Source organism: Hermetia illucens, chromosome 2 (assembly GCF_905115235.1).
Source record: "Hermetia illucens chromosome 2, iHerIll2.2.curated.20191125, whole genome shotgun sequence".
Classification (NCBI taxonomy): Eukaryota; Metazoa; Arthropoda; class Insecta; order Diptera; family Stratiomyidae; genus Hermetia; species Hermetia illucens.
In genome coordinates, this window is record NC_051850.1 from 66,395,665 (window position 1) to 66,408,968 (window position 13,304).

A 13,304-nucleotide genomic window follows, 5' to 3' on the forward strand; every position below is an offset into this window, starting at 1 on the left:
ACCTTGTCAGATGCAATACAGTTGCTTAATAAACAGTCCTCGACCTTGACAGCCATTCAGCCGTTGAGACTTCTGGTTTAGTACTGTATTTACTGTATCTTCAGTTGTGTCTACTTCTCCTTCTGCCAAGAATGACCATAACAAGCCCATCGGTTCAGGACAATCACTGAGTTCCGCCGAAAATGTGAACCGCAACACTGGTGCAGTGCCAAAATTGCAGCGATTGACGTCGTTATCTGCGTGTTCCCGGCGGCTTAGGAATTCGTTAGACGAGACTGTGACTTCCGAAAAGGCGCTTCCTACTGTGCCTAACAGTGTAACCTCAACATCATCTCAGAAGTCTATGCACCAGGCCTCTCAATCTGTGTTCATTTCGTCTGCAATGTCTTCCTACATCAGGGTTACTTCTCCTAGCTCTACACCCCTGATCCAGTGGCCCCTATGCGACGAGTTACGGTCTACTGAGCCTCCGATCCTGTTTCGCTCTATCGCGCCTACAACGGGACAATATCCGCAGCCTCCTCAGCAAGTCACGAATCGGAACACAGCCGCCCCATTTTTTGACATCGTTCCTGTCACCACGAAGCTCCACTTCCCGCCGCTGCCATATATCCTGGCACTTCATCCACCCATACCAGTGGCCCCAAGCTAAAGGTAGCGTCCCCACCTGAACAGCTCTTTATCTCCTGGCTAGCGTTCACAACTTCTACGGACGATGTTCTGGAGTATATAAAGGGCAAAGTTCGCTTACTTTCTCCTCTGTCCTGCGTTAAACTGACAAAAGACAACAACACAGACCGGGTGTTTGCATCTTTCAAGGTTACTTATCCACACGAAGTTGACGTCCTCGGCAACCTCTCTTTCTGGCCTGAAGGTGTATTCATCAAGCCATACAAGCGCCCCTATTCGCGAGTAAATTTCAGGGCAATCCACCTGCCACGCCGAGCTATATTACTGTATCCATGTTTACTTTCCGTCTGTTTTATCAGAACGTCAGAGGTTTAAGAACCAAGCTTGGGGCTTTCAATTTATCCGTGCTGGCTTAGCAACACCATGCCATCTGTATCTCCGAAACCTGACTGAACGATGCTATATTAAACTCCGAGCTCCCCGAAGGGTACTCCACTTTCCGCTGTGACAGGGACCGGAATGCATCTCGTAAGTCCACCGGCGGTGGGGCCCTAATTGCAATAAAAGATACACTCCCCGCCGAACTCGTCTTCTCCTCCTCCGGCTTTCCTTTTGATTGTGTTGCTCTTCGTGTCTCCTCGCCTAACTTCCTCCCGTTCATTGTATCTTGTGTATATGTCCCCTGTGCTAGCCCTTCTCATCTGTATGAATAATTGTTTGACAGTTTGTCTGAACTCCTTCTCGTCAGATTCCCTTCTCTCCCTTTCTTTCTTTGCGGAAATTTCAACCTGCCCATGCTCCACTGGCCTAATCATCCTAGCCTTCCAATTCCTTCCAACAACCTCTCCCATTCTTCTCTTTATGAACACTTGCTCTGCCCTGAATTTCAATACCTTAAAAAACTTCTTGGGCCGCACTCTCGATCCCTTCTTTTCCAACCTCGTGGAGCGCCACCTCTCTTTATTTCCTTGCACATCCCCGTATGTTAAAACTGACGCTCACCACCCCGTGGTTGAATTTGAAGCGGAGCCCCCTCGTTCAAAACTCAAAACCAAGCGTAAATCCACTAAGTTCAACTTCCGCAAAACCAATTTTGACAGTCTGAACTCAACTTTACCGTCTTTCAACTGAGTAAATATATTAAACAACTCATCGTGTGATAAACCTCTAAAAACTTTTTAAAATATTCTGTCCGATCTACTCTCCTGCTTTGTCCCTTCTTCCCCTCCCTGGCTACGTTCGTACCCAACTTGGTTCACAACAGAAATTCTTATTAATACTCGCTTGAAACATACACTGCGGAAGAAGTTTCGCTCTTCTAAGAAAGACCCCGACTTTGCTCACTTTAGGTCTATACGCTCTACTATGAAGTCAATGGTCAGAAAAGCGCGTAAAAGGTACTTATTGAGTGTCGAAGCCGCCCTTGCCGGCGGTAACTTGAAACCCTTTTGGACTCACGCTCGCAGTTCTCGTAATCCCACTCAATCTCTCCCTTCTTCTATCAGCTTCGTTGACTCCACTGCCAACTCCCTACAACAATCCTGCGACCTTCTCTGCACCTACTCCACTTCAGTGTTTTCTCCCTCGAGCCCTCCACCCTCTACACCTCTCATAACTGCAGACTCCTCCAAATCTCTAGCCATTCATCTCCTTACGCCTTCCTTGGTTGAGTTCCTCATTGATAATCTTGACCTCAATGTTGGATCTGGCCCCGATACGCTTCCTTAATTGTAGAAAATATATTTCCCTCCCCCTAAGTATAATCTACACCAAAAATCTAGATGAATTCTACTTTCCCCGTCTCTGGAAAGAGGCCCTTATCATCCCTACCCTCAAGATCGGAGAGCCTTCTCTTGCTGTGAACTGGCGCCCCATTTCCCTTCTCTCCTCTTGCTCCAAAATCCTGGAAAGATTCGTTAACGACTGGTTGACCGCGCACTTCGATCACCTCATTGTCAAAGAGCAGCATGGTTTCGTGAAACATAGATCTACGGCTTCAAACTTTCTGGTCTTTACCAACTTTGTTGCTAAATGCTAGAATTCACGAGAGGAAGTAAATGCTATTTATATTGATTTCTCCAAAACGTTTGATACCATTGATCATAACATTCTCCTCTCTAAACTTTCATTACTAGACTTCCCTCCCTCAGTCATCTCCTGGCTGCAAAGTTTCTTTTCATGGTTACTCATCTCGTTCTTTCTCTCCTTCCTCTGGTGTTTCCCAAGGTTCTATACTTGCCCCGCTACTCTTCCTGTTTTTATCAATGATCTCGTGTCTATCCTCATCTGCCCGTATTTGCTTTACACAGACGACCTTAAATTGTTTGCCTCTGTTTCGACTCCGTTGGACTGTGCTCTCCTACAGTCCAACCTTGATAATTTAGTCCGTTGGTGTTCGGTCAACAAGCTAACACTGAATGTCAACAAATGCGACTAGATGCGCTATTCCCTTAAACCCTCCTTAACATCCTTTCCTATTCTCTCAGTGGACAACCCCTTTCACTACTGACCTCCTTCAAAGACCTGGGTGTAATATTCGACGACAAACTTCGTTTCAATTCCCACTTCGTTGACATCATCAATAGAGCTTCCAAAATGTTTGGTTTTATCCTACGTTCCTTCTCCGACTTTTACTCAATCCAGCCCTCCTTAGCACTCTTCAATTCCCTTGTCAGAAACATCCTTTAATATTACTGTGTAGTCTGATCCCCCTTCCGCATTCGTGATTGCCACGCTCTTGAAATTGTACAACGCAAATTCACCCGGACCCTCTTTTACAAAAAGAACCTTCCACGGGTTGATTATCCGTCACGACTCCACACCCTTAATCTCCCCTCCCTACAGCAACGCCGTATCTTCTTTGATATGTGTACTCTTTTCAAACTCTGCAATTGTCTGATGGACTGCTCCTCCAACTCGGATATTACTTTCCGTATCGCCTCGTCTCATAACGCACGTAGAGCGGACATTTTTGATGTACCCTTCGCGGAGCTCGAGATTTACTTCCACTCCCCGATCCCGAGGCTATGCCGGTCCTACAATGCCGTACAGCTTGGGTCCTTTGACTCTATTTCCTTCTCTACTTTTAAGCGTGAAATAAGTCATTCACCTGCTCCTCCCTCTGAGGACAATATGTAATAAGGAAATGGTTTTCTGTGTATTGTCCTCATTAAATAAATAAATAAATGAAAGGGCTAGTACTTTTCGAAAACCGTCTAACTTTTGATATTGGGTTAAACATGGAGAAGTGATAGCTCAAAATATGGCCCCCAAAAAGTGAAGCAGATCTCGTTCTCAGAAGCGGTTGAAAACAATCATCCGACTGTCAACAAACTACTTCCTGGATTTGAGAAAAAATGGCTGACATTGTTAATCGATATCTTGGACAAAGTGAAAATGCTAGCCAAAACAGAAAATTGTATTTAAACGGCATAGGAAATTGTTTGTAACAACTTTCCATTAATATTTGCACTAGGTAAGTATAATACTAATATCGAACAGTATTGGGCATACTTCTTCTTTTTCTTCAAACTTTGTCCCGTTCACAAGCGGGGTCGGCTCATTGTGATCGGTTTCACCAGTTTATTCTATTGGGCATATTTGTATTCGTGTTGTACAGATGTATGGTAGAGTCGGACTCAATTTCCTATAAGAAAATGAAAAGGGCGGTGTAGGCAAAAAACAATGTATAAACAAACTCGAAAGAAAAGCACTTGAAAACAAAAAAACATAACATATTCTTTTTCTTCTGCACTTTTGTCAGGCGAAAAAGAAGACGAGGCCTCCCCTGCCTAAGATGGAGCAATGGCGTAGGCCGAATTGGTGGACCTCGGCGCAAAACCGGGATGTCTGGAGTTCCTTATTAAGGCAGGCCTAGACCGGTTGTTGCGCCGTTGATGATGATGGTGATGACTTTTGTCAGGTAAATGTGTGTGCCTGTATCAGATATCAGACAGAAAAATGTCTGTGACAGATAAATGTCTGTGACAGATAAATGTCTGTTTTAAACAAAGCCTGGTTCTCTATTAGGCAAATTTCTGAGTCTGTCTCAGATATCAGATAGCAGGAAGACATACGCGTGGATTACAAGAGAAGAAGCAAATTGCTTCTTAAGTGGTCTCCTCCGTCATCAAGTGGATGCGGACTCAGGACTCCCTGTATCCTCAGCAACAAAATCGTTATTTAAGCTTACCTCAACTGGGAAATCGGAATGGCTGCGGTCATTGCTGGGCTGTAGAAACCAAAACCATTTGTTTTCTTCTCCCTCAAACAGCTCTCAAAGCCTTTCCGCCATCTGAGTACACGGACGGTGTACTACCTTCGACACCTTGACTAACCCCAAACGTCCCGAAGGAAGACCGCAAAGCCTGCGATCTAGTCCCAGCGGCCACTAATTGTAAGTCGATCACGCTTGATGAGTATCGGGCCCATGCTCTACGGCTTCCGGTTGACCGAGAGGTAGTAGGAAGAACAGGAGGTAGGAGGTAGGAGGAATGCATCTGGAGTACTCTACCCAGGGAGGGCATTCCCGGAATACTAATAACTAATCGCAGGCGACATATAACGGCGCAAAATATCACATGGAATCAACTATTCCAGAATGGCTGACGAGTGGGCCGCCCCAGAAGCACATGGCGCGAGACAGGAATGCAAGTCTCTCAGGAAGTCCTGGAGGAAACTTAAGCACAATATCGATGGGGCGTAATGACAGGGGAATTCGCGTCAGCGTACCGAAATAACATCAAGTAAACTTGAAATTAAAATAAAAGATATGACGACAGGACCGTACGCGTTGAACTGTAAAACTGCGGATCCGAGTGTAGCGATGGAAAGGGAGGATCCACGATGGATCAAATCCTCGATGAATATCTCTTCTGCATCAGAGGTAGGGTAAGGCTCAGCCAAGAGGTTCTCACTCTACCTTGGCATCCTCAGGCCATTCTATTGGAGGATGCCCCTTTTCTAAAGGGAGTTTCGCAGAGCTATAAAGGAGGAAGGAAAAAGGAGTAAACAATTAAAGTCTCATATACGAAAAAGTTGCTTCTCCCCAGCCCTTTTATCATATATTTTGCTGAACATTTTTTAAGGTTTTACGTAAAACAAAACCTTATTAAAATCGATCGGATATCTGCCTGTCTAACACATGCGATTTACTTGGAAACTGCTAAATCAATTATCATGAAATCTAGTGAGAACGTGTAGTGTGCGAATCCCTTTACATACAACGGGTAGCATCATTTTGAACTGGGTTGAAGTGGGCTCCCCATACATGTGAAAGGGGGTGTAAATTGTTTTTCCACATAATATGGTCGTCTAGGGTATCAAATGTAATTTTCGAAGCAGATGATATTTTTGATACCCGTTGAAACATAGGGGAGTGAGGGCTCAAAATATGTGCCCCAAAAAGCGTAACAGGTCCCATTCTCAAAACCTATCCAATCGAAAAAAAACTGCAAAAAGTCACATTGTGCACCCATGCAAAATCTGAGCCTCAATACATCCCATTCCGATATCTGCTTCAATAGAGTTAAAAATATAATAGTAGATTCGTCTTGGAAGTACAAAATTTGGTGGATGTGAAACAACAAAAATCCAACTATTATCAACGAAGTCATAGAAGGTCGAAATTGTGTTTTTCATGTGAATTTATGGCCATTTACAACGTGTATGACGTCAACATCATATAAAGCGAACTGATATGAACGGCGGAGTTGGAGTTTGTAAATGTCATATATCCAGAAATATTTTGAATTGGAGGTATACGCGAATGGGAAAACGGGAATAGGTATTTTCTCACACAAGATGAACATAAAACCTTTATTCACGAAGCGTCTGATTTCCGGTATTCCAACTTGTTTATATCTGTTTTTGGTGAACTTCTTCACATTTGCTAATAATGTTGAACTCCTAGTGTGAAGTGTATGGAATTAGCTGCTGCAGTAGAATACTTTTCAAGTAAATTATTTGTGTAAATAGCCGCTGAATTTTTACTTATTACGCAAGTGCAACTGCCACCCACTCAAAGTTCCTCACATACGGAAACATTAAGCTTTTTATATTTTAGGCAAAGTGAATGAGTCTAAATGGCGTACTGTTTTATTTCGCCCAAATGTTGTGCAAATACAATTTATAGCAACTTCAAAATCACGAAAAAAATTTCCATCCGCGCGACAATTTTGAATAATAGAAATAATAATCGTTGGGACAACAATCCATATTGGGTCAAGGTCTCGAATCCTGCAGCACTTCATTGAAGACCGTATCGGTACACTACAGTAGGAGTACTAGCAGTACTGTAGGAAGCAATGTGGTCAGCATTGCGCTCGCCCGAACTTATTATACTGATTTGACTCAGGTACTCATTCACAGATGTGTCGACTGTTATCTGACATTCAGTCACGATAATAAATCACGCTGTCACCGCTGCCAGCGCTCTAACCACTTAAGACACAATTTTGAATGATAAACTTAATACTGAGCTAACGAACCACGATTAATTTCAAGGATGTTAACTTCTCCAATCCACTCTAGCCTGGTCAAACGTTGTGTCTATGTACATTCAATAATACGTAACCGGGACAAGATTAGGTACAGCAAAAAGGACAACGTGCATTTTTCTTGGTCAATGTTCGATGGGAATAAAGAATTATTATTAAATTCAACTTTCCATATGTTCAAATGAAATTGGATTCTTGAGTTTAGGGGAAAGCTACCAATTGTTAGGTTTTTTTTAAATAAATAAAATGTCCAACATTTAGGATCTAAAGAAATGTCAGGATTGGAATTATGCAATTGAGAGGGTAATTAGGAAGCTAAAGAGTGTTATAACGAAAGAAAGAAAAAAAGTGAAAAAAGGAATATTAGATATTATTGAATCACTCTCTTATCGGATTGAACTTAGGAAAGGCGATGTAACATACAAATTTTGTTTATAATGAAATAAATTTATATTTATTTCTAAAGTTTACAAAAGTAGTTTCCATGTTATCACTTAGTGAAGTCGAATGAGAATTTCTTTTCTACATTGGTTTTGTAGAATTGCTTTCCAAACCAGCGTCTTCAGGGATGCTTATTTGGAACTGCAACAGCACTACCAGATATGTAACCATCGTAGTCAGGAGCTGAAATATATAAAATAGAAAGTGAATCCTCGCTTAGAATTAATATTTTCATAAACTAAGAAAAGATGTCCTGATTTATTAAAAAATACTTCCATGCTTCTCTCTGCCGCATTAGATAACTACCTATGAATGGGGAGTTAACTTAGTTGTGAAGTCGCCACATTTTCTCATTTTCACATATTTGCGTTTTTCTTCCAAAGTTGAGCATGATTTAATCAGTAATCATGATTGTATTTTATAAACAAGCAAGAGTTTAATCAAATACCTTGTATTCCACAAAAATTAAGAAGAAATCAAAAAATAAAAGAAAGTAACGATTTACTCACTGTTTTGAAGAGATTTCGATTCACATCGAAAAATCCGCCGCAATTTATGTTCGAGGGATTCATTTCTGTTGCCCTTAAAAACATGTTGATTTCAGTTTGTGCGTCCGAATTCATCCAACTTAACTCGACCATCAAAAGCTTCTTCTGAAAATTGGTCCTTACGTGTTGTGAAGCATAGTGGGCTTCATCGCAGATGAAGAAAAGCAAGCATACACTGCTAATAGCTGTGACTGCGAGACCAATATCTTTGACACCGAATCCTTCAGACATTTGAGACATAAGTCCATATATAGATAGAGTGATGATGAAGAACAAATAGAGATTGAGATATGTAAGAGAGTAGCAAGTTGCCGTTCCAGTATCCCGAGTCAATTTGCTCAAACGCAGCCATAGTGATCGGTAGTCAGCAACCATTGCAGCCGGGCCAATATGTTTGAGTGCCTGGAAAGAATCGACATTCAAAAATGGATTTGGTCTAAACCTTTGAGTGCATTTCCTGTTCTATATAAAAGTAATTAGTAAACAAGTAATCATAGCTGAAAATATATGATATATATGTGAAACCAGCAGACACACGTAACTAAGTTGAAGGTTAGTTTTTGGAGAGTACAAAGCTACTAATGAAGTGGTTAAGTTACTCCCGAAATATATATATACACTACAAAATAAAATTGTAGTTTGGAATAAGCTACTGGTCTATCAATTCTATTTACTGATACCTATCATTCTTAAATATGTCTTGGGGGTTCAACCGAAACTATTGTGAGATCACGATGCGGAGTGGTTAACAAGCCCTTCCCGCGTAGAGCATTCCAGATACACTTTCTGCTGACGGTGTCAAAAGCTTTCCTAAAATTTATAAAGAGCTGATGAAGCAGCGGTCTGAACTGCCCACACTGCCCTAAAATAATCCGTAGGGTGGTCACTGCAGGAGAATCCAGGGCGCGAAGCCTTTCTATCGATTAAGCTTCCGAGATGTTTTTAATGCGTTCTAGGGAAATTTTAGCTATTATATTTGGGATGACGAGAATTATTGAACGGGTAAAGGAAGAGAAAGAGGAAGAAGCAATTAAAAAATTCCTCATGTCATTCCAGAAAAAGTCAAAGGCAATGCGAAGATCATCCGATGATCTCGAGTTGAGTGAACAGAGCTGAAAACCGAAGCGCTATATGTCTAGCTTATCCAGCGGCGGATGCTACAAGTGGCTTAAATTTAACTAAGGAGAGATAAAATATAACAAAAGAACTCTAAATCGTATCACAGATTAGAGTGAATTGCCTCATTTTAAAGGTACTCTGAGGTGGCGAAGTAGTAGACGGAGCAGCAACCATGCCGACAGAATCAACGCTAAGTGGCCAAGTGTTTCCACAATGAATGACTTGAATGAATGAATGACTTATCTACATAATACATACATGCTGGAAAATTCGCATAGCATTCCAGTTTGCTGTGAGTCATCATGAATTTAATTTAAATTTGCACGTACCTTCTGAAAATTTTCCGCGAGAATGAAGGCAGACTTACTAAGTACTTCACAAAGCAAGTACCAATACGCGCCGAGCATGACTGTCAAATTGTCCAAGAGACAATAGGGTACGACCTTAATAAAACATTCATTAGTTAGACGCGAGCCAAGTTCATTAACGAACATTCGTTTCACCTTACCTGCACAAATCGAAAATCAGCCATTGTTATGTGCGTTATGACAACAGAAATAATCGATAAAATGGGCAGGACAATCGATAAAACCAATGCCTTTGCGCGAAGGTCAAGCGGAAGAGGTTGTCCTGATACTTGATAAAATAGGATCTGAAATCATTATTCGGGCATAAGAGGATGATACTTTATTGAATGAAAATTTTACCTCAAAATCATTCCAGTCATTCATCACTGACGCTATTTTTTTCGTTTCAGCCCACATCAGCGGTATTATGAAAATCGGAAGGATGTTTACCAGAAAGAGGTACGCTATGACAGCTTCTTCAAAACGTCCTTCTAAATTGCTTATAATTCCGATTCGCATATATGTAACATAGCACACGTAGGTCTACAGAGCACACAATATAAATCAGTAACACTTTGACGATCTTACACATTAGCTACGTACAAGGATCAGAGAAAAAATTGCCACTGAATACGCAAAGGCTGCTGTAAACGGTTTGAAATAAGCCTGGCCTGGTGCATTCCTAGTGATTGGAAATACACCTATCGTCTTCAGGAATGCGAACGCAGGGCGGATGCTCTGAAAAACGATATCCTGGAAAGGAGGGATCGGAATTAGTTCCAAATATTATGAATTACAATTCCACACCGTAGCATATTGGCGATTGGCTGCTGAATTCAATACTCCATCTGCACCATAAAGAACAACACTTTTCCGATTAGTATTTAAGGCACTAGAATATCTCCGCTGCTGGTCCACAGTAGGCTTAACATCTAGGAAAATAGTCTTCGGTTTTCCAGGGACGTTATTGAAGCCATTCATCTTAAGGAAAGTCCTGACTACTAAGTTGTGCTGTTACCCCTTTCAGGATTTATGTAGAACTGACCACAGAAGGATAATTGGCCAGTATAAACTGAATAATTCCCATGGATCAATTAAACAAGCTACGGTGTGTCGACGTTCGTTAAATACCCTTAACCAGTTCATTAAATAATGCATCTTGTGTTTACTTACTGGTACGTAGGCATGGAAGGATGAAAGGATAGTCAATAGGAAACGTGTTGGATGTGCAGTTAAATTGTGCCATTAATGACTACTCATAAAGTAAGTGTGCAGCGAAACACAAAATTTGACGAATTCATGTCAACCTTGAAAGTAGTGCACGCTATGAAGGTGTTTTCTGCCTTGTGAAGTGGAACTGATAAGAAGCTGTTCACCTTTAGGTTAAGGTAGAAGAAGCAAGGCCGGTCGTCGATTTTATAAACTCGTTAGTGCATGGATGGTCGCTTCATTCAGCCATTGAGAATTGAATTATTTTGAACTTGGGCATACAAAATAGTCAGGGATCAATATATATGTGTAAATGCTTGAGATATAAATAGAACATATCGAAATCTAAAAATTCTCATCACTTTCAAGCTGGCATGATATCTGTCGAAAATAAAGAATGAATTTTTATTAATGTTCAAGAAGCGGCAGTAAAAGTATCAAAAGACTTATCGTATCAACTTTACCAAAAAGGGGTAACGTGATGCTGCCAATTTCTATGACTTACCAGGATCATTGGTATATGTATATGAGCAGGAAAATCACACTTAAATGGCAAAGCCACGGGTTTCGCCAAAAGATCCCTCTATCATTGTACTGCTGAACTGATACTATCTAGCTCGAAGCATTTTGAGCCAAGATAGCTCTTAGTGATGGTTCCTATACAAAATACTTCTGCGTGCAAAGGCATAATTAAGTAAATTGAGCAATTTTCTGCTTTGGGGATTTGCGCTGAACTATCATTTCTTGCATTTTATCAAAAAAAAGGTTTTCTGAATTTGTAATTTTTTTTCTCATCGTCCTACACAATCAGGAGATCGCGCCCTCCCAATCTTGTGTAGGTAAGTAGGGTAAGGAAGTAGCAATCTCTGCAAGAGATAGCTTGGCACGTGGAATGAATTTTCTAATGTACCTAGTATGTCTGTTTATCTTACGGAATTGAATGCAATTTCGGACATAAAGCGTTATGAAAAGCACTATCTATCGGCCTCGGCTCGATGAACCGCGTTCACGGCCTCCATAATAACATCCACTGTGGATCTTCCTGTTCTGAACCCGAATCGCCTTGGGGATAAGTCCCCGACAGCGCGGATCGCTTCAGCGAATCTACTCCTGATGAACTTTTCGAGCACTCTCCCAGCCGTGTAAAGCATACATAATGGTCGGTATGCAGACGGCAACTTCGGGTCTGGGCCCTGGCAAGGACGGTTGACTGCACTTCCACTGGATGCGTGTCCTACCCACTTTTTTCGGAACAGAGATATTACAGGGTACCAGAGTTGATGTCCCTGCACCGTCAGTCGCGCGACTTGGTAAGGCATCCTTTTTATTTGGGCGTGTCGGTGTTTCAGCCTCCGCTGCCATCCCGATTTTGCGTTGAGGTATACCGATTTGATATTCCTAAAAGCTTTCTAAATTTACAACAAACCTAATTGCTAATTTGTGAAGTGTGGAAATAAACGTCGTTAATTAGTGGTGCTATGTGTAGGATTGGATTACGATGCTCCATACTGCAAAGAGTAATATAGGTCCCAGGGCGAAACGTGGATTGGTACTCACGATGGAGCATAAAACCTGGGAAATACCTTCTGAACTCTACTACCAAACCCTATCTCCACCCCCAGGTGGTGACCGCTGGGAGTTCTTTCTCAACGAAAAGTTGCAGACGGAGAAGTATGAAGGCGACTCTCCCGCGGGTAAAAGTGGGACAAATTGTACCAACTGGTCCTTCAGATTAGGGGTTGGGTAGGACTGACCACCCTACACGGAAAACTAACGTTACGAAGCCACAACAGGAGGGGGATATCATACAGTGCAGAAATTATAGAGGTATCACGTTGCTGAGTACCATTTATAAGATGTTCTCCGCTATCTTGCTAAGCCTTGGAGACTTGGGTTCTTAGCAAGAAAAATTGCGAACTCTTGGCCGCGTTCGAGAAAAGAATACTCCGAAGAATTTTTGGCCCCCTACATGAGGATGGAGGATTCCGCAGCCTACATAACGACGAAATCTATGAGCGATACCATGACCGTCAGTTTGTGGATAAAATCCAGCTACAGTGGGCGGGTCATTTAATCCGTATGGATGAGGATGATCCAGCCTGGAAAGTCTATAAGGGCAATATCTATGGTAAAAAAAGAAGACGAGGCAAACCCTGTCTGAGATGAAGCGATGGCGTAGGTCAGGACGACAAACAGCTTTTAGGAATATCGAATTGGTGGACCTCGGCGCAAAACCGGGATGTCTGGAGTTCTTTATTAAGGCTGGCCTACACCGGATACCGGTTGTTGGCCCTTGATGATGATCATACTGCGGCCTGTTGTTTTTTGGTATATCTCTATATATGGTTGCCGTTCACCCCTTGGTGGAGTATATCGTGTCAACCACTCCTACGCGCCATCGTTCACGGTTCGCTGAAATGCGCTTCAGCTTCGCTAGGACCTCCCGAGACTGTTCTGCGCCAAGTGCTCCTGGAGCACCTACCTGTCGGCATTTCAGGCAGTGGGTTCCAGTG

General features: G+C 42.1%; 1 protein-coding gene across 1 annotated transcript; it reads right to left on the reverse strand.

Moving 5' to 3' along the window:
- Window positions 1-7,553: 7,553 nt before the first annotated feature.
- On the reverse strand, window positions 7,554-10,677 carry LOC119649269 (gustatory and odorant receptor 63a). Its single transcript, XM_038051358.1, has 7 exons — window positions 10,390-10,677; window positions 10,186-10,335; window positions 9,943-10,125; window positions 9,744-9,887; window positions 9,565-9,678; window positions 8,078-8,518; window positions 7,554-7,751 (listed from the first exon to the last, which is right to left on the reverse strand). Exons 1-7 carry the CDS (start codon window positions 10,561-10,563, stop codon window positions 7,650-7,652), a joined length of 1,308 nt encoding a protein of 435 aa, XP_037907286.1. The 5' UTR covers window positions 10,564-10,677; the 3' UTR covers window positions 7,554-7,649.
- Window positions 10,678-13,304: the final 2,627 nt, after the last annotated feature.

What these genes read in the sequence shown, in the direction of transcription:
- LOC119649269 (XM_038051358.1), bottom strand. Translation starts at nt 10,563, where the DNA reads ATGAATGGCTTCAATAACGTCCCTGGAAAACCGAAGACTATTTTCCTA. An exon ending in CAATTTTTTCTCTGATCCTT is followed by an intron (nt 10,126 to 10,185) that starts GTACGTAGCTAA and finishes TGTGCTCTGTAG; the next exon opens with ACCTACGTGTGCTATGTTAC. An exon ending in ATGACTGGAATGATTTTGAG is followed by an intron (nt 9,888 to 9,942) that starts GTAAAATTTTCA and finishes TAATGATTTCAG; the next exon opens with ATCCTATTTTATCAAGTATC.